Below are 22830 nucleotides of genomic sequence, written 5' to 3' on the forward strand. Positions count from 1 at the left end.
CGAAGCGAACTACAGCCACGCGCTTGGGCTCAACACCATTGTCCGATCACCACATTAGGCAGGCTGAGACGGACCGCGTCTTCGTCCAGCGCCCTACACCACCACGAACATGAAGACGAGACGACGGACCAAGGCCGCTGCAGCTGCAGCAGGCGACGACGATGACAACGCGTCTCAGGCCGGCACCGACGACGGCCAGGGGGTACTCAACATTACACTGCCGAACGACGTCGACATTGACTCTTTGGCAACACTTCTGCCTGATGTCTCCTTCACGTCGCTTACGCCCAGCGGCGCCGTGGCGCTGATGAAGCTCATTCAAACGCAAGCCATGATGGTGGACAACACTCAGCGTGAACTGGAGGAATGCAAGGCCGAGGGCGAGAAGAAGGACGTGGAACTCGATCAGGCTCTTCAAGACAAGGAAAATACCGCTCAAGAGCTTGAGACTGCTCTGCAGCTGGCGAATGACGAGTTGAAAACGGTGAAGGAGGAACGCGACAGACTCGGTGAGCCACCTTTTCCAGCTCCTGTCCGGTGACGGCACTAACAGACAACCCCAGCCGCGTCCCAACACACCTTGCAATCCCAGGTTGCTTCCTACAACGCATCTCAGACCAGCTCGTCGACCGAGCTTGACACACTTCGGCATCGGCTGGACGACTCGGAACGTGAAAAGCGTGATCTTGTCGCGGTCATAACGCGTCTAAAAGAGGACATCACACAACGGGATGGTGAGCAGACACGTCACTGCCTTCGCAGCACTTGGGATCTCACACAGAGCACAGAGGAAATTCAGACGCTCCGCAGCAACCTCAAGCAAGCGCGTCAAGACCACCAGGCTCTTGAGAGCCAAGTTCGTGAATTACGGTCTACCGAGACTTCCACGAAGGTGAATTACCGCGACCTTTTTCCTAGATTCATACACTTACTGGTTTGTTCTCCAGTTCAAAATCGATTCTTTGGCGCAACAGCTGCAACTTGCCCAGTCCGAAGTCCAGCGCACTTCAACCGAGCTCAGCTCCAAGACGGAAGAGTTCGCCAAGTATCGTCGCGCGCGCCATGCAGAGATTACTCAGCTGCAGGCCAAGTATGATGCGCTACAACAAACTCACGGCCGCACAGAGAGCACGCTGAAGTCGCTCCAGACATCACACGCCTCTCAGACCCACCAGCTTACTGCCGCACTTGCTCAGGTCGAGGACCTCAAAGTCAAGGTCGCCGAGCAGGACGCTCGCTACTCGAGCGAGGCCGCAGGGCTGAGAAGACTCGTAACGATGATGGAAGAGCGCGAGGCTGGTATGAAGATCATCGTCGACAACTACGAGGCTGAGTGGAGGAAGGTGGGCGACGCGCAAGAGAGGAAGGAAGCTTTGTTACGCGACGACATCGAGAGAGAAAGGCGACGGGCAGATGATGCCGAAAAGCGCCTTGAGCAAATGGAGAAGGTATTCGAGAAGATGGACCGCGGCGAACTGCCATTCCCCAGTGTCGCCAGCGGTGTGCCGCAGACACCGGGTACACCCGCAACACCGAGATATGCCGGGTCGCCCGACGTTTTCATGCAGGGCATCATGGGTCTCAGCCCGACTGTCGCGATGGCTAGCAGGGCGCAGAGAAGCGGCAGGACCTTCACGGAAGTGTATGCGGAATACATCAAGCTCCAAGAGGATTTCGCGAAGAAAACCTTCGAGTACGATCAGATGGAACGCACCCTTACCCAGGTGTTAGCACAAATTGAGGAACGGGTACGCATCTGTGGCTCGTCTTCCTTCTACCGAGCTGATAGTTACTAGGCCCCGACTCTCGCTCAACAACGTGCCGAGCATGATCGCGCTATGGCCGAAGCCTCCCAGCTGGCTTCCCAGCTTGCTGACGCTCTAGCGGAGCGTGATAAGCAGACTGCTGCCGCCAAGGATTCCACTCAGAAGCTGAAGCAAAGCGTTCAGGAGAACGAGATCCTTCAACAACAACTAGATGACCTTGGGCGTCAAGTCCGGACGCTGCTCAGAGAGCTCGGTCGGCTACAAGACCCGACTATTCCACCAGATGAAGAACTCGCCCAAGATGAATCCACCGCGCCTGCTGAGAACATTGAGCAGGTCATCACCAACAACCTTGTTCTCTTCCGATCCATCAGCGGACTGCAGGAACAGAATCAGAAGCTGCTCAAGATCGTCCGCGAGCTTGGTTACAAGATGGAAAACGAAGAGAAGGAGTATCGTGAACGCATGGAGCAGGAGCAGAACGAAGCGGTGGTCGAAGCCATGGAGATGATCCAGACCCTCGAAGCACGGTTGGAGGCGCAGAGGAAGAGCCACGAGACGACTCTGCAGGCCTACATCAAGGAACGGGATTCGTTGAAGGCAATGCTTGGTCGATCGTCACATGTCGGTCCTTCGTTGCCAAACGGCGAAGCTGCTCAGATAAACGGCGTTGTCCCCGATTCCTCCGATCACGCCAGGGAACTGGCAGAGATGAGGGAGCGTTATGAGTCTACACAGACGGACCTTGTTGCTGACGCGGAGCGCAATCGTGAGCAACTGGCTGTTGTTGAGCGCGATGCTGACCGAGCCCGTGCCGAACTCGCTCGGCTGAGCGCGCGTGCTGAGATTTTGGAAGGTATGTGACTCTTTGTGCTCGGCATGGTTAGATTTTCATAGCGTGTTATCCGCAGAACGTCTGCGTATCTCCAACGACCAATATCAGCAAAAGGTTCATGAGCTCGATGCCCTGTCTGATCGTCATCAGCGCCTGTACGAGCAATGCACCCGCTATGACATCGAGTGCAATAGGGCTACAGAGGATCTTGCGCTCGTTGCGTCCAAGCTCGAAGAAATGCGCAATGAGAACGCCAATCTCCGCGCTGAGAAGGCTATCTTGCAGGTGATTGACATGCACAGCGTCGTCAACTTGATGCTGAAGCATCCCAAACAGGACATTCAAGACAGACTTTCTGAAGAAAATAAGACCTTGTCACTCAATGTTGACCATTTCTCCAAACTTGTGACAAACATTCAGAAAATGCAGAATGACCTGGAGCGCTCCGGAGAGAACGATCGTCGTCGACTGGAGGCACAGATCCAGATGATGGAGACCCAAGTGTGAGTGCTTTCCGCGTCTCGCGCGTCACACAATTGAACGAACCGGGTTATAGACTCGATCTACGTACTCAGCTCACCCAGGAACGGGACACTGTTCGCCATCTGACACTGCAGAAGGACCTTGAGCTTCGCGACCTACATGCGAAGGTTGAAAAGGCGGTAAGCCGAACTCGTGAAGTTCGCTGTCGGCAAGATTTTGATTCGTCTCGCAGCACCAAGAACTGAGTAAAACTCGGGAATCATTGATCGGTGCTGAGACGAGCAAGAAGCACCTTGAGGAGCGCGTGGAAGATTTGAGCAAACAACTCCAGGGCAACCAAGAGAAGCTTGCTGTGTACGAGCGTCGAAGTGACGGAGTTCCCGCACAACAAATGCATGCAGGAATGAGCCGGGAGGAGCAACTTGAAGCTGAAGTGGCAGAGCTCCGGTGCGCATGACTATAGGATTGATCTCGTAGCTGCCGTACTGATGACCTAATCTCAGATCTTCATTGAAGGTAGCGCAAGTTGAGTTGACAAATGCCCGCAACCATGTGCAACAGTTCCAGGAGATCAGCCAAGCCAGCGAGTCTGCGCTGGCGTCTCTGAGCTCCACGTTTGACGAGTACAAGACGTCTTCTGAGGCTCAAATAGCCAAGCATGAGGTAAAATCTCAGTATCATTATCTGCTCAGAGTTCTCATGAAACTATCGTAGGCGGAGTATACAGCAATGAACGAGAAGCTGCACGCCGTACAACAGGAGCTTGCGCAAGCCTCTCAGAAGTATACTGAACTCAAGTCCTCTTACGATTCGGATCGAGCGGCATGGGCCTCGGATAAGAAGACGCTCGAGGACACCATTGTCGATATGAGCACTTCTGAGAAACACTCCGAGAGCGACCGGGTGCTCTTCGAAGCGGAGCTCCGTCAACAGCAGGATCGTGTCAAGGCATGTCGGTACAATCGACCCCATGTGGCGAGATGCTGACGGCTGCTGTAGGCTGCCGAAGATCGGTACTCTAGGGAAGTGATCGCTCACGCAGAAACCATCAAGGCACTAGAAACTGCCAAAGCTCAGCTTTCGACAGCTCAGAACAAGGCTACAGAAGGTGTCGCTGCCGCTGAGACCGCAAAAGCAAATCTCATTGCGTCGGAGAATAGCTGGAAGCAACAGAAGGCGGCGCTGGAGAAGGAGATTGCGGACCTCGCTGCTCGGTAAGGCTTTGTGATCTTTCGCTATTGCTCTAGCGCATACTCAATGCTATTCAGCTGCAAGGACCTCACTAGTCAGAATGACACCCTCCATCATCATCTTGAGTCAGTTAGCACGCAGGCCACGCGCATCAGGCAAGCCGCGGACGCCTCGGCTCCAGTCTCGGAAGACGATCAATCCGACGACACCGATTCGAAATTGTCCGAATTGCGATCTGTGGTCGCATACCTTCGGAAGGAGAAGGAGATAGTGGATCTACAGCTTGAACTCAGCAAGCAGGAATGTCTGAGACTGAAGTCCCAGATTGAGCATCTCTCTCAGACACTTCAAGAAACTAGGCAGGCGTTATCGGAGGTATGGTGGATGGTTGATCATGATACATGCATGCTAACCGTTTGCCCCAGGAACGCGAACGGGCGGTTGATGCAGCAGCGTCGCAAGCTCAGCACGCGGAGCTACTAGAAAAGATCAATCAGTTGACTATTCTTCGCGAGAGCAATGCAACATTAAGAGCTGAATCGGAAGCCAACGCTCGACGCGCACGCGATCTGGATTTGAAACTTCAACGACTCACAACAGAGTTGGAGCCCGCTAAGGAGGAAGCTCGCCTTGCTCAAGCGGAACTGTCGGCTCGAGATGCTCAGCTACAACGTCTTCAGGAAGAGAACAAGAAATGGCAGGAACGCAATTCGCAGTTACTGACTAAGGTGAGTGTTACGTTCTGGAAGTTAGCTAATGTTTACCTGGCAACGCAGTACGATCGTATCGATCCTGCCGAAGTACAATCTCTGAAGGAGGAGATTGAACAGCTGAAAAAGGAGAAAGAACAGGCAGTATCCGAGCAGGAGCAGCGATTAGCACAGGTAGGCCGTCAGGGAGTCCCGAAACGACTCCGTATTAACCCAATGACCACAGTTGAGCAAGATCCAGGAAAGCTACACGAAGCTCAAAGATGCCGCGCAGCACAACAACGGAGTATTCAAGAAGAGGATGGCTGCCGCTCAGGAGAAGGAGGTCCAACTCACCAAGACCATATCTGATCTACAGACTCAGGTTGAGGCATTGACTTCTCGCTACAATGACGAGCAGGCCGGCGGCGCTGAAGAACTAAAACGACTTCAAGATCAGATATCTAAGATCAATCAAGAGAAGGCGGCCTTAGAAGCCGCTCTCAACGAGGCTAAGAACGCTGCCTCGGGTCCTATCGGTGATTCCGCAGAACTTCAGTCAACCATTGTGGGTTTAATTCTCGTCTGGTTTTGTGACACGATTTGACTCAATTGCAGGCTGAGCTCCGGGAGGAACGCGATCGTTTGCTCAAGGAGAAGGAAACGTGGCTATCACATGCGCCTAGTGAACCCAGTGGAGATATCGCTGGTTCTGGACAGCAGTGGCAGGCCGAGAGAGATGAACTGATCAAAGCTCGTGATGAGGCTGTCTCGCAAGCACAAGTGAGAGACAATGTTGTTTATTTCGAAGTGTTCTCAATCGCGTCCGCTAGGTGGCGCAAGCGAATGCGCAGAAAGCGCTTGAAGAGATAAAAAATGTCAAATCTCAGAGCGTATGTGATGCATCTAGAGCCTATGTCGAATACTTACGCTTGTTCCAGGATAAGTTCCAGGCTCGGATCAGAGAGTTGATGAAGCACCGGCAAGCAGACTCCGAAAAAGCTGCGTCGCAGCAGGAAGCGGCGGTCGCAGCGGCGGTCCAGCAGGCAAGAGCGGAAGCCCAAGCATCAACACCGGCTCCACCTGTCGAAGCACTTCTTGCGAAGCACGCAGAAGAGTTAAAAGCCCTGGAGAGCCGTCTCAACGAGAAACATGCCGCGGAACTCAAGACTGCAGTCGACAATGCTGTCGCCGAAGCCAAGAAACATTCGCCACCGACTGCCACAGACGGCGACCGCGACGCTGCTATAGCCCAAGCACTTGCCAAGGCTTCCGAGGAATTCGAGGCGAAACTCAAGGCCGAGATCGAGTCCGCCACTGAACGTGGGCGCTTGGAATCTGCAGCGAAATCCAGGCTGAAGGACCAGCAGCTGACGAAGGTGCAATCCAAGGTGAAGGAGCTGGAAGCCCGCATCGTAGAATGGAAAAACGCCGGAATTTTACCCGAGGATGCGACGGTGTCTCCGACCAAGCCGAACACCGCTACGGCACCTGCTACCAAGCCACCGACAGCGACAGCGCCAGCTGCAACCCGCAAGCAATCCGTGAACGCTGCCGCCGGAGGATCCGCTCCAGCAGCGCCCCCAGCAGCCGGTAGGGGTCGAGGTGCGGCGCCTGGGCGTGGAGCTCGTGGGGCCGCGCGTGGTGGAGCGGCCGGCAGAGGGGCATCCGCGGCGGCGGCGGCAGCAGCAGCAGCAGCCACTCCTACATCGGGGTTGGCGATCGCTGGCGCTGCGGGTAAACGGGCGCGGGAGGATGGAGAAGCATCTGATGATTCCGGCACTAAACGGTTGAAACCTGCTGATGGCGCCGCCGCCAAACCTGTAACTTTACGCAGACCACCAGCAACATAGCATATCCATCCACGCATGTATTCATAGCTGTTTTCAGATTTGTGTTATATAATGTGACTGCATGGTAGATCCTGTAATCCGCTCGTAAATCGCGTTCGACGTGAAGTACATGAGCATCGTTAAAGCAAACCGATAGCGTTCAAATAGATAGATAACATGTAAGATGACCAGAGCGATGAGATGGCAGGAAAAAAACAGAGCAAAGCATCGGGCAGTACAATGAGAACTCGACGGGTACGGGAAGGAAAGCGATGCAAAGGTTTAATCAATCCGAGATAATCTGCGAGAAATGGTCTTACCGTTCACGGCAGCTTTCAAAGCTCGCCGCACAACGGCGAAGGAGTTACGTCCTTCTTCGTCTTCTGCTCGGGCATCCACCCCCGGAGGGGACATGATGCCCAACTCGTCCACAGAGACGGCCTTCAAATAGTCATCACTTGACACTGGCGGGGGCATAGGGCGCCGAGAAGAGTTAACATTGAAACGTTTGCCGTGTCTCTTGGGGGGGATTGGAACGGTCAGGTGGTTATGCCCGGTAGGAGCGGTATTGTTGGATTGATATCCAGCACCAACGCGTTTCACGCCCGACGTTGCCATGAGGAATCGATCATAGACCGTCTCGAGCTGTCGACGAGCGGGTGTGTCCGGTATGGGTGGACGTTCGGTAGCTGGTCTGGGAGGATAAGGGTCGACATGCAGGGGTGATGCGGTTAGACTGTTCATCTCCTTGAGCATTGAACTATCTGGAGTGAACGTGTCTTGGGCTCCGGGGGTTCGAGGTTCCGCGACGAATAGTTTCCGATCCACAACGGCCGACAATGGCAGGGAAGGTTTGGCCGGAGATGTAGATACTATAACAGAATGAGCGTGCGCAGGAATGGAACATTGTACAAGTTGCGCTTCTTACCTCGTTCGAGTTCCAAATTCAGCCATTCCTTAGGTGCTATATGCTTTTGCAGTAGATCACCCTGAGACCGCCAACGATCCTTGCGTTTCGATGGGGACTCCAAGTCAATCTCCGTAGAACGCGACACCTCGGAAGGTTTGGGAGAACGCGTGACGATGGTGTATCTGCGAGGCCGAGGCGGCGTTGCGGTTGTATTGGGTGAAGCGAAGTGCACGCTGCTCTCCTCCAGGATAGTTGATGGTTCAGGGGTAGCAAGGTCCGATGACCGAGGCGAAGCCGTTGAGGGGAAGTAGGATGTGTTGAATGAGCCGTCCTCATAACCGTCCACAAAAATCTGATTTGCAGCCAGGGGTTTGCGTGGAAGTCGCGAGGAACGGTTTGAACGCGTTTGAGATCGTGAGAGAGACAATTGCCTGGAAGGTGGAGCGACAGGCAGTACAGGAGCCGCGTGCGTGCTGCTCAAGACGAAATTCTGCGACGCATCCTGTACTACCCCTGACGTAGCCTGTATCAGCGTTCATCCCAGAAAAAAAGGCAATCTACTTACTCTCAATATTTTGCATCCATGCTGTCATGCGGTCCTCCACCGTGGCTGCGTCAGACTCTGCGTCAACGGGAGCACCCGCTAGTGCACCCAGTGCGGCTCGAGACGTCGCTGAGCTTCACGTCAGTACTCAGCTTCAGTTCAGTATGACATAGCTTTACCATGACGGATGACTGCATCACCCCAGTCCTCATCATCACTGGTCCCCACAGAAAGTCTTGGATTGGGTCGTTTTGCGACGTGACTGATCTGATTCAAGGAAGACTTGTACGATCGCGCAGTCTTCTCAGCCAGTTGACCTATGGATGCCTTGAAACTCTGCTTGAACATATTCAGAGAGGTGTCAACATTTGGCCGCGGAAGGACGCCGGTGGTATCGTCCATATGGATAAAGCTGGAATCTGATAGGGTATAAGGTTAACTCATGGATCGAATCCGTGGAATTACGTTGACTTACCCCCCGAGTTCACATCCTGAGGCAAATCGCCTTTCGCGAGTTTCTCCTGACCGGAGAGCAGGAAAGCTTGCAGGCACCTCTGCGTCTCCTTCTCCTGTCGAAGAGATCCCAATCCCGTGTTCACCGTCGAGGGGGTCGACGGTTTGGAAGCATCCTGTTCGGGAGCGACGATCTCCGTCGTGGCATCCTCTTCAGAATGCTCCCGTCCAAATTCAATCTCGCTCTCCACTTCGAGCTCAATCGACATTTCCCGTAGTCGCTCCCTAGCGTTAGCCCATTCTGCGATGCGCGATCGGACTGAGTCCGAGACGCTGACATTAGGATTAGAACGTGAATGGGAAAACGAGCTGCTGGGTAACTCGGCCGGAGCGTCGCCATCTTCATCTTCCATGACCTTCGAAGACACTGCTATCTTCTTCCCCTTCGTCGTTGGGTCCGCAACACCATGCCTTCGCGACGTCCGGCCAGCTTTCTTCCTGTCGGCTGTCTTCGGTGAGGAGTTCGCACTCATATTCTCCTTGTTTCGCATCGATCTTTGGTCTGATCTGGAGGCGAGTATATCCACCGAGGAGTCGGCCGCGCTGGATGGTGACGTCGCTATCCTTGGACCCAGCGGTCTACGAAGAACATCTCGACTCTTCGTTGTGAGGAGGACAGCATTCTCCTTCTGTGTACTTGATTGCGTGAGGATTGATCTTTCCTCTTTGATGGGTGTAGGAATAACTGGCGGCAGTTTCTTGAACACAGACACGGCTTCGCGTCTCACGTGGCCTCCCAATTCCTGGGTAGAGGTCATGGGCTTCAACTGATTCTTATACCCATCATGCAGAGCGGCATTGGAACGGGTAGCAGAAAGGACGGGTATTCCCGATCGTTTGGGTCGTAAGGATGGTTTCGGTTTGAGCGCAGGGCGCAGGACAGCAAGGAGGGCTGCATCATCTTCGTTGCTCTCTGCGTATTTCCGCTTCGCTTGTTCTGATAGTACATCGCATGAGCATTTGCCGGCGAAAGCATGATTGGTCTAACCTTTCACAGCAAGAACTTTCGATTGTGTCGCACCAAGAGCAAGCCCGCCCCCATGCTCGGCACTGGCCCGGGACCTCTCAGGTTGCGACACGGGCTTTGCGGTCGCAGGAAGAGCTCCGTCTACGTCACGGGAACCAGGTAACATGTCGTTCAGCTTGGATGGCGATTCTCGTTCTCTGACGGGACCGGATAACATGTAGTTCTCCTTGCGTTCCCTGGGCTTGGTGCGCGCGCCTCGTCCACGGGTGGACCACGGTGATATGATGTCCACAACACTCGGCGAACCAGCACCTTTGCCTGACAGTCCCATGACACGGGAGATGCTCTCGGATTTCTCTGATAATCCGATCAGTATGGCAGTTCGTGTAGTGCGTATAAATTACTTGCTGTGTGCCACTTTATTCGTTGTTCTTTGACTAACATCCTGGAGTTCTTGAGACCAGTAAGGATCTTGGAATGCGCCGACGGCCGTGCAACGGAGATCCGCATTGGGTGCAAGCATACGTCGGAGCATGCTCTCAACACCGGAACTGATGTTCCATTGTCCAACCCACTTTCCGCGTATCTGCGTCGTCAAACATCGTGAGCGTGATGCAGATAGGCTACGCGAAGCATACTCACAGTACGTCCCCAATAGGCTTCAAGCTCAGTCTTCGTACTAAATTGCTCCCCTTCTTCGTACTCGAAGGGAGTCCGGCCCACCAGGAGCTCAAAAAATGTTATCCCGAGTGACCAGACGTCGGACTTGCGTGTATCATGCTTAAGGCCTCGCGCGCGTTCGGGGGATAAATACTGAGATATGAACGGCAAGACAATCAGTCATGCTCAGTGTGAAGATGATCCGAAAACAACCTCTGGTGTGCCATAGCTCACGGAGCTGATGAACGCTTCCGAAGATTTGGGGTTATACTGCTCTGCAAAGCCGAAGTCGACAAGTGTTGGCACGTTAGTCTCAGAAAGAAGAATATTGGCTGGCCTGCGATTGGGACAAGTGTCAGTATTAGTTCATGCATATGCGCTATGAATCCTACTTGATATCATTGTGAACCACGCCCCGTTTATGCAGATAGACGATGCCTGACAGAAGCGACTGCATCCAGGGCTTAGCACGTGACTCGGGCAATTCCACGGGTATAAGCCGAGGCAAGTACGCCCTAAATGTATGTTCAACGATGTCAAACCAGAATAGTTGGAGGAAGGAGCGCACATGGTTATCAATGCGTAAGATGGGGTGATAATAAATGAGTAAAAAGGAACGATAGATGGATGGGGGTCGTCATTGAAGGAGCGGACGATCTTCATCTCATTCCATCTTAGAGGGCGCGGGCGTTAGCTTTGTCCGCAGAGAATCACGGACATAGAGCACATACAAGGATCCTACGCGAGCGGATGCTGTCTTACTCTTGTTGCGATGGACGAGCTTGACCGCGACTTTCGCGTCCGATAACTTGTCGTGGCCGCTTCGTGGCCGGCACAACCATACACTCCCCCAATTTCCAAAGCCGATCTTGGCCACCGAGTCAGTTGTTGTACTACGAAGCTCAGCCAGGCATCCAGAGCCCACCTCGTTGACAAAGTGCAGTTTCTGCGCCAGAGTCTGGTCGGAGATGGAGAAGACGTCCGTTGCGCCGGGAGGGGGCAGCGGGGGGTCCATCTCGGGGCGGTAGAGGAGGGCGTGAGGGGAGACGAGGGTAACACGGCAGACGACGGCCAGGAGACGAGAGAGAGGCCATGTGGGAGCGTCCCCGCCGAGGGTTGGACATTGGACAAACATTGCTCAAAGAACGCGTACCGGACGCCCCCACAAACTCTCCTCACCCCAGTCACATGACCGCCTGTTACTTCCGCTTTCCTTTCCAGGAAATCGCTTTACTGTCTCCGGCCCCAGCGTACCCGCGTTCGAGTATGACCGCGCTTGACGTTTGCCAGAGGTTCATGCGATACGGCCCGCCGGCGACCATTTTCAGCTACGCATTGACGGTGGTCCGCAGTTATGTTCGTTGTCAGCTACGGCGGGGTCATCCTCTTGTACTGCCTCAAAGCAACTTCCCGAGCTGACTGCCGATCCTCAAAACAAGCGCGCCTGGCCGATGGAGCGACATTTATTCCGCAAACCACGCGAATACTACCGATAACGGTGGATGCAAAGCTCAGCACGGCGGGGTGTGCGTCATATCAAGGCATTTGTCCTTCCTATCCCAAGGAGTCGAGATAGCAGCATGGGACCGCGGGTGCATTGCAGTCAGGGTCACCTTCTGCATACAATGCGGCGGAACCACCATTGCGGCAACATATGTCATAGAGCCAGAAGCCATGTACGTATCAGCGCCTCCCCTACGGGTTTATGCCACTGAAATTGACACCTACAGTCGGCGGTTCTGCCGCCTGCATGAATTTGAATATATTCCCGCAAAGCATAACTGACAAAACCTTGATGGATAACCAGAACCGCGACAAATAACGCGAGCGTACCGCTTTCCCCCTGTCTCATGTTATACTGGCTTACTCACAGTACATGATTTCGCCCGTCAGATATTGCTCCGCGTATTCGCAATCGTCATCGGTCACTTTCCTCCAAGCTACCGATACAGCACATGCAGGTATCGATATGTTGTTGCTTGCTTGAAAACCAAGAGTCACCCGCCCGGAAATGACCCGCAGTCTTCATGCACATGCAACCGTATCCCACCCATCAGGTCGGTGTCAGCCGAGACTTCCGAACAATAATCGTATGGGATAAGTCTGGACGTACCACTATCTGTGTCGAAAGGAACCACCCGCATGTTGCATTGAAAGTTAATCTTCCTCTCCGAAAGCGTCACGTCCCCCCTTGCGGCAGCCATTGCACGATGCCGCGCGGCCATCGACAGCACTGATACCATGCGCGATGTAATCCCTTTTCCGATCCCGCAGTGTGGAGTTACATCTAAATGGTTTGGTCACCGCTATCCCCGAGGCTTCGGGACATGAACACGCGAAATTGGTGGCCAAGACAGCATGAAGCCATCCGTACACGCCGACGCGTCGTGTCAATACAGACGTGCTAATGCGGAGACTAATCCCCATTTCCCTTACACCGTCCAAATATACACAGTAAGTTCAGCGTCATCTGGCGCATGTGTCTGATGGTCCTATGAGAGCCTTCCTTTGGTCCTGTTCAGAAATCAGTCACGATGCGACTTCCCTGTGTGTCCTAATCTGGCTGAAATAACTTACTGTCTGTGTCCAGGCTGGATGCCCGTCTTACGGGTCGAATCATGGGACAACGGTTCTCTGTCTTGTCTATGTTGCAGATCCGTACGGTACGATGCATGCGTTCGAAGACGATGGCTGCAAGAGCGAGCCTGCAACAAGAAAAGTGATGAGTAAATCGCTCGTTGCTGCGCAGCGCGAGGCGTGGTTGAGGCCATGACCGGGATTCGTGTGTGACTGCAAGTAGCCGCCGTATCAGAAGCATGACTTGTGCGTAAGCTATCGTTCCAAGGGAGTTTCATCTCAATGGCTTGCAGCGTTCCAGAAGAGGTGAAAATTGCCGGCGGACGCCCCACCGTGCGCGAGCGGTACCCTCACTGTCTCCTATCCCAGAAGTCTTGCAGGCATAACATCTCATAGGTCCGCAAGCGCGGCGTGACGCTATTGAGTACCATGTAAGTTAGTGAGCTCTCATGACGGTAGCCTATGCTTTTGATGGGGCTTCGAAGTCATGTACATTCCATGCATACCATTGTAATGCGGATCGTTGTGGGTCGAAATAACTCGTGTTCGATCGTCCGTGTCTCAGACGGCCACTGACATGTTTTGCTGTAAGGCGAATGTGAAGGAGGCCACACATCCACCCAAACTTCACTGTGCTCTATATTCAACAATTGTCGGTACCGCGATAATTCGCGGTTTACACCGCAGAAAGGACCGGATTGCTTCGACGGATGCGCAGCACGGTGCCAGTGGTGCTATCACGATACTCAGCAGTGCTGATATTTAGCTCCGGCGTTTATATCCTCGGCTCAACGAACAGTCGATGTGTCCACAGCCTCGACCGTTTCTACTGGGACGTGATGCATCAAGTTGTATACTTTCAGCGCATGAACGCATGGAAGTAGACCTCAGCTGTGTGCATCTAATGGTGAAGTCGTATCACTCATATGGATGGGATGATGATCCAGGTCATAGCGACACGGCGCCTCTAAATTATTACGAAGTCCGATAGCGGAACAACCGGTTGTCATGCAATGCTTCGAATCTATGTTTTACCTAACTTGAGAATGACACGACAAGTTCACCGTGTATACTCGGCATCCGTTTCATCTTGACATGCCAAATGATACATGTAGTCTCTCGGGAGACGGTCACTGTGATAGCTGCTACCCTACCTTTCCCAGAGTTCTGGAATTCCCGTGCTATGCGTTGAACGTTAACATGATACCTATCTTAACGACTCGGGATGCACGATTTAGGATGGGATTATGCCTTATCCTTGTACTTCGTGTTGCAACTGAAAGATGCGCGGTTTCATCAAGCGGTGTAGTGGCAGCGTACTAGGAGATCAGGTTTCCAATCAATCGACGTCCAAATGGCGGTAGTTGGGGTTTTCCTTTCTCCATAACGAGTCAAGACGCGTATACATTTGTACGCACGTCGCACCTAAACACTAGTCCGGTTACTACTAAACTGCGTCGTGAGAATGCGGTACGCGTGACGAAGTAACGACGGTCACACAAGGCAGCTTTTTGCGCTTAACTTTCATTATGCTACTTCCGTATCTACCACTTAAGGTGGTCACCTATATCCTACAACGACGGGCAAGGATAGAATCAAAGACTGCTTCGTGACCATGTGACGAAACTCAAGAGCAATTCAACCAGCATAGCCAGTTACTACTTACTTGACCACGGAGCGGCTCGGTGGGGTTCGATAGCGTCGCCTTCACGTACATGCGCTGGCAGCGGATCTATCTCCGGGATCTGGAGAATAACGGAAGTCTGGCTGGTATACATACGTACCGGACCTGGAGCTGCGCTTCTCCCGGAGACTGCGTAACTGGCATGCTTCCGAGTCGCTGCTGTTCCAGGTTCCACGCATCTCGGGACCAATGCCAGCACAGCCATCCTCAACGACTTTGTGCGCGCGCCCTCATGAACTTGAACCTCTGTGATGGCAGCAGGGGCTGTCGGGCTTCTGTGACGCAAGAGAGCTTCAGCACGACCGTGGCCGTCCTGCCCGTACCTCCGTGTCTCAGCTCATACAGGACGAGGTTAAAAGGAGCGGTATGCACACATCTTCTCGGTCATCAGAGCTGGGTACTTAACAAGATGCAAGCCGCCTTTATATACGAGGATCCAGAGGGAGAGGAAGCGCGGCAAAAGCGACCGAGGATCATCACTTCCTGTGATGCATGGTATGTTTTCCGGGATAGACAGTACATGAGATTAACCAATTCTAGTCGCCGACGGAAACACAGATGCGAACGTACTCTATCCAGCGTCAAATGTGATGCGTGTATCACTGCGAAAATATCTTGCAGCACCAACGATCGTCAGCGATATTTCGTCGAGAGGCGTCGGGTATTAGAACAAACGCGAGACGTATCCGCGATACCTCCCGCAACCCCGACAAGCATCCCGCCCCGTTCTCAACCGTCGCAAACGAAGTGCGTCTATTTAGTACAGATGAGAGAGTGCTCTAATTCATTCATGTCTATCAGCCTTAACACGTACGACACGTCAGGCTCGCATGTCCTCCTATTCGAGCCTCAAAGACCCGGAGAACATTTCTTGAGGCCACATGCAGCCATAATGCCCACATATATCCAAGTCTTCTTCCAACATATGGCCACCGACTATCCCTATCTTAGCTTTGAGGATGTGATGCGAGCGCATTCTCTTCAGAGATTATCGCCCCTTCTAGCCAACTGCATAGCGGCGCTAGCGGTACCGTAAGCTTCTGACTGTGCTCTCCGCATATAGGATCCCCCACTTAAATCGAAACTCCCAGATTCAGTAACCTTCCTGCGGATTTGTACAGCATCGCTGAAGGTTATGGTCATCATGCCAAGGTTGTAATTGTGACATACCGTTGTATCTGAAGGTTGACCCAATGCACAGGTACTCCTGGACCTGATCCTGCGTGGGATGGACTCCTCGATTGACATTGTCGAAGCGTTGATCATGATAGCTTGGTTTGAGTATCGCAGTGGCAGGCATGATGGTAGACAAGATATATAGAATTGTTGTGATATGCTCATACTGTTCCACACCTCACAGGCCTTTCATTATATTATCAGGCAAGTGTTCATCACCGCTCTGATATGTGGCGACTAACGGACGTCCTCAGCTTGCGATAGAGATGGCTGTCCAGCTTGGTTTATGCGACGAACCGCAGTATGCTGGTTCTCCTCCCCAGACGAATCCTGCGTACCTTGTATGGGCTGCTATCTTGAGCCTGAATCATGCGATGTCGCAAAGTAAGTAGTCAGCCTTTCGCTACTGCAGGTCTTGACATGGATGATATTCGCTTCAGTACGGGTCGTCAATCCATATACGTAGTAAAAGCGCGTTCCTAAGGATGGCAACGGCATACAATGCGCATACACGCATCAGCAGGGGGGGCACTTTACTTACGTGAACGGAAAAGGGTTTGAATCGTCGGGGACGAGCTAGTTATATATGTAGTAGAGGGCAGTTTTGCAAATACACAGTGGGCTACGCAGGTTCGTGGACCTCAAACCCTTTTCTGTCATCTGCGAACGATTGGGGCACGAAGTGCAAGACCTAATCTTACATCGCAGGAGCGCAACCCAACCCATTTGGCGCAACAAGCCGCAAGCGCCGTGCCGGATATCGAACGAAGATAGTCAAAGCCTGTCGGTGAGCTAACTGGCCGCGTACCCGGAACTATCCAAATCAAGAACGAGGCGATGAGGCGCCAACATGCAATGTGGCCATGCCATTCAGCTTCAGAATTAGGGGTGCATGATTACTATGAGCCCGTTCCATCGGATCTTCCAGATATTTAGACGAAAAGAGGTGAATTTTCCGACGATCCGCACATCATGGGTTTCGCGCCTCGTTTCAACCACTCAGCCCATCCCGATTCATCCTCCAATAGCTTCTTATCGACGAGCGCATAGGCTACTCTGGCACAATCAGAGTACTGGGGTTTCCTACATGATTCTTTTGTCAATACGGAGGAGAGTTGCATAATCGTCTACTCACCAGGTGCAAACCAGCTATACGCCTTTCTGCGTCCGTGTATCCAACGGAAAACATCCACCAGACCTAATGACGGGATAAACCGTTCATTGAAGCAGACGCGAGGCGAGTGCCAGTCTATCGACGCCAAGGATATGTTGAAATCGTCGACGAGAACGAGCATCATGCCTCGGTCCTGCATGTGCTGGCATTCCTGTTGTATGAGTTAGTTGATTTCACGTACGAGTCGGGTCTTCGGCGACGGTTTATCTAATTTTTTCGCTGAGCTCCGTGGGGTTACGCACGTAGCTCGTCATACTAACCTGGGGGATTGGTACTAAGGTCTTTCCACAGAGCGTCGCTGCCGTTGAGCGCGTACACATTGACAAGCGCGTGGCCACTACGCATTTCCAGGATGATTACCTCCCATCCCGGATCCCGGTCATCTTCCCGAGTCGGACAGAAGCTTTCCCTTCACATACATGGCAACCCAAAGCGCCGGTGCCCTCGCCTGTTCCTGATCAAGGAGTGGTACATCTTGTATGATTCACGGGGGTGGAGATCAGAGCTGGGCGATCCTCCAGGAGGATGAGCTGCAGCTTCCAGCGCCCTGATCCTTTCCGTATATGTATGGGCGTCCTGATCCGGTCCGTATATGTATGTCGTACTCTGACCTCCTAGAGACCAATGAAGTCGGGAAAGCTGTGATGCTCAATCAGTGCTCAGAGAGGGTTCGGGGCCGCCGTGCACTGCTCTGGTGTACTCCGTGAGCTGGCGGTTGATGTGGATGAAGGACGGAATTTCAACATTCCAAGAATTATATGCGCAATAGAGTCATCGGGCGACGGGATGAGACTAGACGGTACGGCAAGAGTGGATGGATCGAGATTCACGTTTCGTCCATTGGGAAGACGTCGTATTTGCCAGGACTGCAACGGCGTTTGGGCATCTTCAATGCTTGAGTATTGGATTTAGGGTGTCGAATATTTTGTGTTTCGCTCGCCTTTGTAGTTTATACAGGAAGGAATGGCATAAATACAGATCCACATACAACGAAGATAATGAAAGCAATAACCATATATGCCTGCTTACATCCCGTCACGGCTCTGAAATGACGTCAAATCCGATGAACGAGACTTCACCGAGGAATAAGCTCGAGGGGTGCCTGATGCAAGTACGCGTTGCATGTAGTTGATGTTGTTTGCATGCACCACAGTTAGCCAAATGAATAACTACTACTAGACATCCACGCATGTGACTACGACGGGCCATGCTTTTCTCCCTTGCTTTCATCCACGAGGGCCTCCGTTTTCACCATTTCTGTAGGTTCCTGAGCAGTCGTTTCACTGGCATTTCCGTCTATGGGAACGCTTTTGAAAAGCCTCCCTTTCCCGACGATTTTGGGCGAGCCACCAGCATTTGTCCTTGTGACGGACGGCTGCCTGTATTTCGCCCGCTCGTGCAATACCGCTCCCAGCGGCGCCGCGGTTGCGGGAGTTACAACGGTGGGGATTGCAGGAGACTGGGATCCCGGCTCCGTCGTGTCATTTCCTGCCGGGCCTCCTTCGGAGACGTCCATAGGCATCGGCGACGCTGAACGACCAGCAGGCGTGAAGCTGCCCCCGACTTGGGGACTGCCTGGCGCCGTAGTTGAAACATCAGCGGGTGCGGGTGCAGCTTCCTCGGAAGAAGGTAGACTCCTCGCTTTCTTCGGCGCAGAAGGCGTAAGCTTGATTGACCTGGGTATTCTGAATGATGGCCGGCGAGAGGCAGGAGGGGATGACAGGTTGGTTTTGGCGCCGGGTTCAGAGTTCGGCGTACTCTCCGGAGCTTTGGATGGCTTCTTTTCGGGACGGGCGAAGTGGTAATCCGGCTTGACACCTTCCTGGTCGAATTCATCGTAGATCTCTTCACCAATGAGTTCTGTGCAGCGACATGAGCGTCATCATACTGCGGTTCGATAAACGCTACAAACCTTCGAGCACATCTTCCAATGTAATGATGCCGAGTGGCATCACACCGGGCTCTATGCTTTGCGTTATCTCGTTTCGGCCAGATCTGGGTAGGACGGCGTCCGCAGGCATGTTCTGCTCTAAGCCACTGCCAAAAACAGACAGCTGATGCGGCTGGCCGTTTTCCTTTGATTTCTTGCCATCTTTCGTGTCGTCTTCATCATCGGTGGTGTCACTATCGCTCGAGTCCGTCATGCCAACCTTGTCCTTCAATCGCTGTGAAAAACCTTTCTTGACCTCTTGCTTAACACTAGCAGCCACCGCCTTGCTGAATCGCGTGACAACAGCTATGTGACTCCGGCCTTCTTGGAACTTGTCAAGGATCCCGAGAAGAAGTTCATTCTGAGGCACGAAAACAACGCGGTTGAGCGGCATTTCACGGAGGGGCTTCGCATCCTTCGGATCGAGCAAAACACACTGACGATAGCAACATAAAGACTGTCAATGACTGTAGAGAAGGTTGCTACGCAAAACCTACGTTTTTGACCAACAATATCCCGATCACTTTCTTGACCTTTTCCTTCCTGACTTCGACGTCATTCGTGAACATCGGGACCTCGACCCAGTCATATACAGGTATACGACTGTGTCCAGTGCTGACTACGTTGTGGAGCGTATCATGATCGAGTTTCGCGGACAAGGGCAGCATGAAAACGCTGTCGATCGGTGTCATCGCCTACATGAATTGTCAGGACCGGATAAGAACGCTACCATGGGAAGGTCCTACATCTTTCGCCGTTTTCTCTTCGAGATCAAGGGCAGCACCTATGATGGTGACGGTGTCACGTTTGAGATCACCACCGTGAGCTTCGGTTGCCGCGTGCATATTGACGAGTTCCTTGAGTTCGGACCGGCGATACATGATTCCATGGTGTGAGCCGAGGACGAACTCGAGAAGTTTGGCCACTGGCCAAGCGACAATGCCCTGTGAAGTGAGTCAAGAGCGATGGCTACCCGACGTGATGTGCTGCATACAAGAGTCCAAATGAGCACGCGTGTGAACGGCGCCATGATCGCGCCGACCGCCAAACCATACCGAGTGCATACAGACTGCGGGATGATTTCCGAAAAGCTGCAGAGAACAATTGATCATCGGAATCGGGAAGAAAGGGAGGGATTCTCACATGACGATCAAAACCGTACTGACTACGACACTCTGTACCCCACCCCCCAAGACGGGGTCAGAAATGACGGGGAGGGTTTCATTCACGACCATGTTGGCGAGTAGTAGCGTGACCAACAGGAGATGCCCGTTTTTTCGTATGGGTTGAATTTTCCTAGCGTAAGCTTGCTGCTTTCTAGTGGACAGTGAGACGACGAGCAACATGAACAACAAGAGCAACATACGGCGTTCCACTGACACTCAGGACGTTGAGTTGCGTCTCGTCCAAGCTCATATAGCCCAGGGTCAGCCCGGCAAACAAGCCGGACAGAAGGACGAGGACGGGTATGAGGACGATAAAGACAATCCTCTGAGCTCCGTGTATTTCACGCTTGGCGAAATGGTGGTTGTGCGTTCGTGCATCGTTGAAGTAGCCTCGAACCAAGCGCAGGAGCGCGGGTACAACAGATACTATTGAAGCATGATTGCGAGAGCCGAGATGTATAGGGGCCATTAAAGGCGTGGGGGTGAATGGAGAGGGGGACGTTTGCTGGTGTCAGATTCAGAAGCTCAGAGCAATCAATGCCGAGCCTGTGTGGCGGGCGGACGCCCCTATGCCCCAACGGGACTTGCTGCTTACATACTCCGACATCGACCGCGTCACGGCGCGTCATCGTGTCTACGTAGCTGCTGTATCTAATCTTCTCCCTCTCTGATGCGAGCTATAGATGGACGACGTCAAACCTCACGTACGGCTGTGGGTCAGATACGACTCGGAGTTAACTTCTGACAACCGCGCATAATAGCTCACAGCAAGAAAACCTCTCCATGTACTATTTCTTCACCCCCAGAATCAGCCTGATACATCCAGTGCACCTGATTGGCAGTCTTGCGTATATGTCGATCATCCGGCTGCTTACAGTCAAGGCAATAATGCAATCGGCGCACGCAAGGTTTGAGATTCGCACTTCGGAAGTTCCGCAAGATATATGGATGGAAGCCGTTAGAATACAGCATCAACAGTATAGATACAGTCTACGTACAGTCACTGGACATAGCGAGCAGTGGAAGCAGTCTCGAGCGCCGTTCGCGCTCTCATAATCTTCATATCCCACGAGGAGCCGAACATTCGATGAGCATATATGCGAAACAATGGACCAATAAGGAATTTCCGCAGAATTTGCCCCTTCCTTTTCCGTGCTGTGTGCTTCGAGTATGAAAACGGCGCGCGTACTTACCGAGTCAAGCTAGCTATTTCCGTCGCAGCACAACGCTATCCATCTACCGACGACTGGATTCTGCTTAACTTCAGGATCTCTCGTCAGGGTTTAATGCACAACTTACACTAGTCATCAGCTGAAGCGCGCACTCGCGGACGGGAACCGTTGGTTTGACGTGCAATTGCCTGAGCACGGGGAGCGGGTCAGCTGGCCATTCGAAGCACGATACGGTGCCATACTTGCCTCAGTGAGAGGCGTTGACCTGACCAGCCCCGGGAAAGTTTTCGTATCCCAGACTTTCACGGGCCTCTGCGAGTAGCATTCGGCGAGTACGGGGATCGTCGAGTGCTGCTCTCCGGGGCCGAGGCGTTGTGCCGAGGATCGAATGTCGAACATCTTGTAACGTAAGACATATTCGCCCGTCTGCTTGATGGATAAATCCTAATGGGTTGATGACAGTATTTAGCATGACGTCTTTCGCCAGATGCGAGGGCCGTCTTGTTCACCGAGAACGGAAAAACAACCATGTTCGTACCGCCATAGTACACAATCGTCGCCTCGACCGCTCGCGCACCCTGATCGTGTTATATCAGCAGTTGACCGTATGTGGAGCGCACTCACCACCATCTCGGACGTCATCACGCTAGACTCTGGGATCCAGCTCCAATCTCCGCTGCGAACAGTCCCTGGAGTGGCTTGCGGAGGTGCCTCGGTATGTCCTCTTTGATCTAACACCATGGCGTCGGCGGCGACGGATGGGATGCGATTCTCGAGGGTGACGCCTTGCATCGGGTCTAAGGCACTACCTCCGTATGCGGTCCCAGCAAAACCAGCCGCGCTCATCTGAAAAGGCATCGCCCCACCTGTCGAGACTGAACTTTGTTGCCACTCCGACATGCCAGAAGTCGTGCTCGTCGCACTTGACGAGGCTGCCCATGATGGTCCGATGGTCACGTACTGTTGTTCGTGGAACATGTACTGCGGCGAGCCAATGGTCGATGTCCCCGGAGTAGGCCCCATCGGTGTAGACCCGGTTTTCTGGTCGCTTTTCTTGCCGTCTTTGGGACTCAGGACGGGGAAAAGATCGGCGAAGCACATCAGGCCCGATGTACGGACTTGCCTGGCAACAAAAGGTTGCCCAGATGAGGTGGCCATTGCAGGTCGAGGGGATCATCTGCGGCATACCTATAATCCTCGATTTCTTGCTCGCTACTATACGGCGTATCACTATTCCATACCTCAAAAAGGCGAAGCTGTACTACGGGAGGCTAGCAGCCGAATGCCTCGTCAACGCCAAGTACTTTGTAGGGTGTCAGTGCCCTCACTGGATCGATCGGGCGACGGTCCTTGACACCAAATCTTCGTTCATAAGCATCGTTCTGGTCGGTGGCGCCGAAAATGACGAGAAAACGTACTTTCTGCCTCGGTCAGCTCCCTGTATCTCCGTCAACGATGCTCTGATAGTCCTTCCGGCGAACTGGCCAGAACTGAAATAACCGGTATAACTGATGCCAGACATCCCAAAGGGCAGAGGATGGGAGGATCCACGGTGAGCTAC

General features: G+C 53.0%; 3 protein-coding genes across 3 annotated transcripts; 1 reads left to right on the plus strand and 2 right to left on the minus strand.

Moving 5' to 3' along the window:
- The first annotated feature begins 92 nt into the window (after positions 1–92).
- On the plus strand, positions 93–6910 carry PUNSTDRAFT_97919 (uncharacterized protein). Its single transcript, XM_007380442.1, has 19 exons — positions 93–509; positions 564–734; positions 789–892; positions 948–1748; positions 1797–2622; positions 2678–2886; positions 2938–3104; positions 3158–3263; positions 3317–3531; positions 3588–3747; positions 3799–4032; positions 4084–4298; positions 4353–4650; positions 4701–5003; positions 5052–5159; positions 5212–5532; positions 5583–5747; positions 5798–5857; positions 5906–6910. The coding sequence occupies exons 1-19, from the start codon at positions 110–112 to the stop codon at positions 6815–6817; spliced, it is 5775 nt and encodes a 1924-aa protein (XP_007380504.1). The 5' UTR covers positions 93–109; the 3' UTR covers positions 6818–6910.
- A 3220-nt stretch (positions 6911–10130) lies between these two features.
- PUNSTDRAFT_111297 (kinase-like protein) lies at positions 10131–11405 on the minus strand (the record flags this gene model as incomplete). The annotated part of the gene is made up of 7 exons (XM_007380443.1): positions 10131–10316; positions 10373–10543; positions 10604–10727; positions 10783–10905; positions 10959–11063; positions 11122–11258; positions 11316–11405. The coding sequence occupies 7 exons, from the start codon at positions 11403–11405 to the stop codon at positions 10131–10133; spliced, it is 936 nt and encodes a 311-aa protein (XP_007380505.1).
- A 6729-nt stretch (positions 11406–18134) lies between these two features.
- PUNSTDRAFT_97924 (DUF21-domain-containing protein) lies at positions 18135–20442 on the minus strand. Its single transcript, XM_007380444.1, has 7 exons — positions 20298–20442; positions 20075–20248; positions 19926–20022; positions 19678–19875; positions 19429–19626; positions 18914–19367; positions 18135–18861 (listed from the first exon to the last, which is right to left on the minus strand). The coding sequence occupies exons 1-7, from the start codon at positions 20345–20347 to the stop codon at positions 18197–18199; spliced, it is 1836 nt and encodes a 611-aa protein (XP_007380506.1). The 5' UTR covers positions 20348–20442; the 3' UTR covers positions 18135–18196.
- Between the last annotated feature and the right edge of the window lie 2388 nt (positions 20443–22830).

This window comes from Punctularia strigosozonata (genome assembly GCF_000264995.1).
Source record: "Punctularia strigosozonata HHB-11173 SS5 unplaced genomic scaffold PUNSTscaffold_2, whole genome shotgun sequence".
Lineage (NCBI taxonomy): Eukaryota > Fungi > Basidiomycota > Agaricomycetes > Corticiales > Punctulariaceae > Punctularia > Punctularia strigosozonata.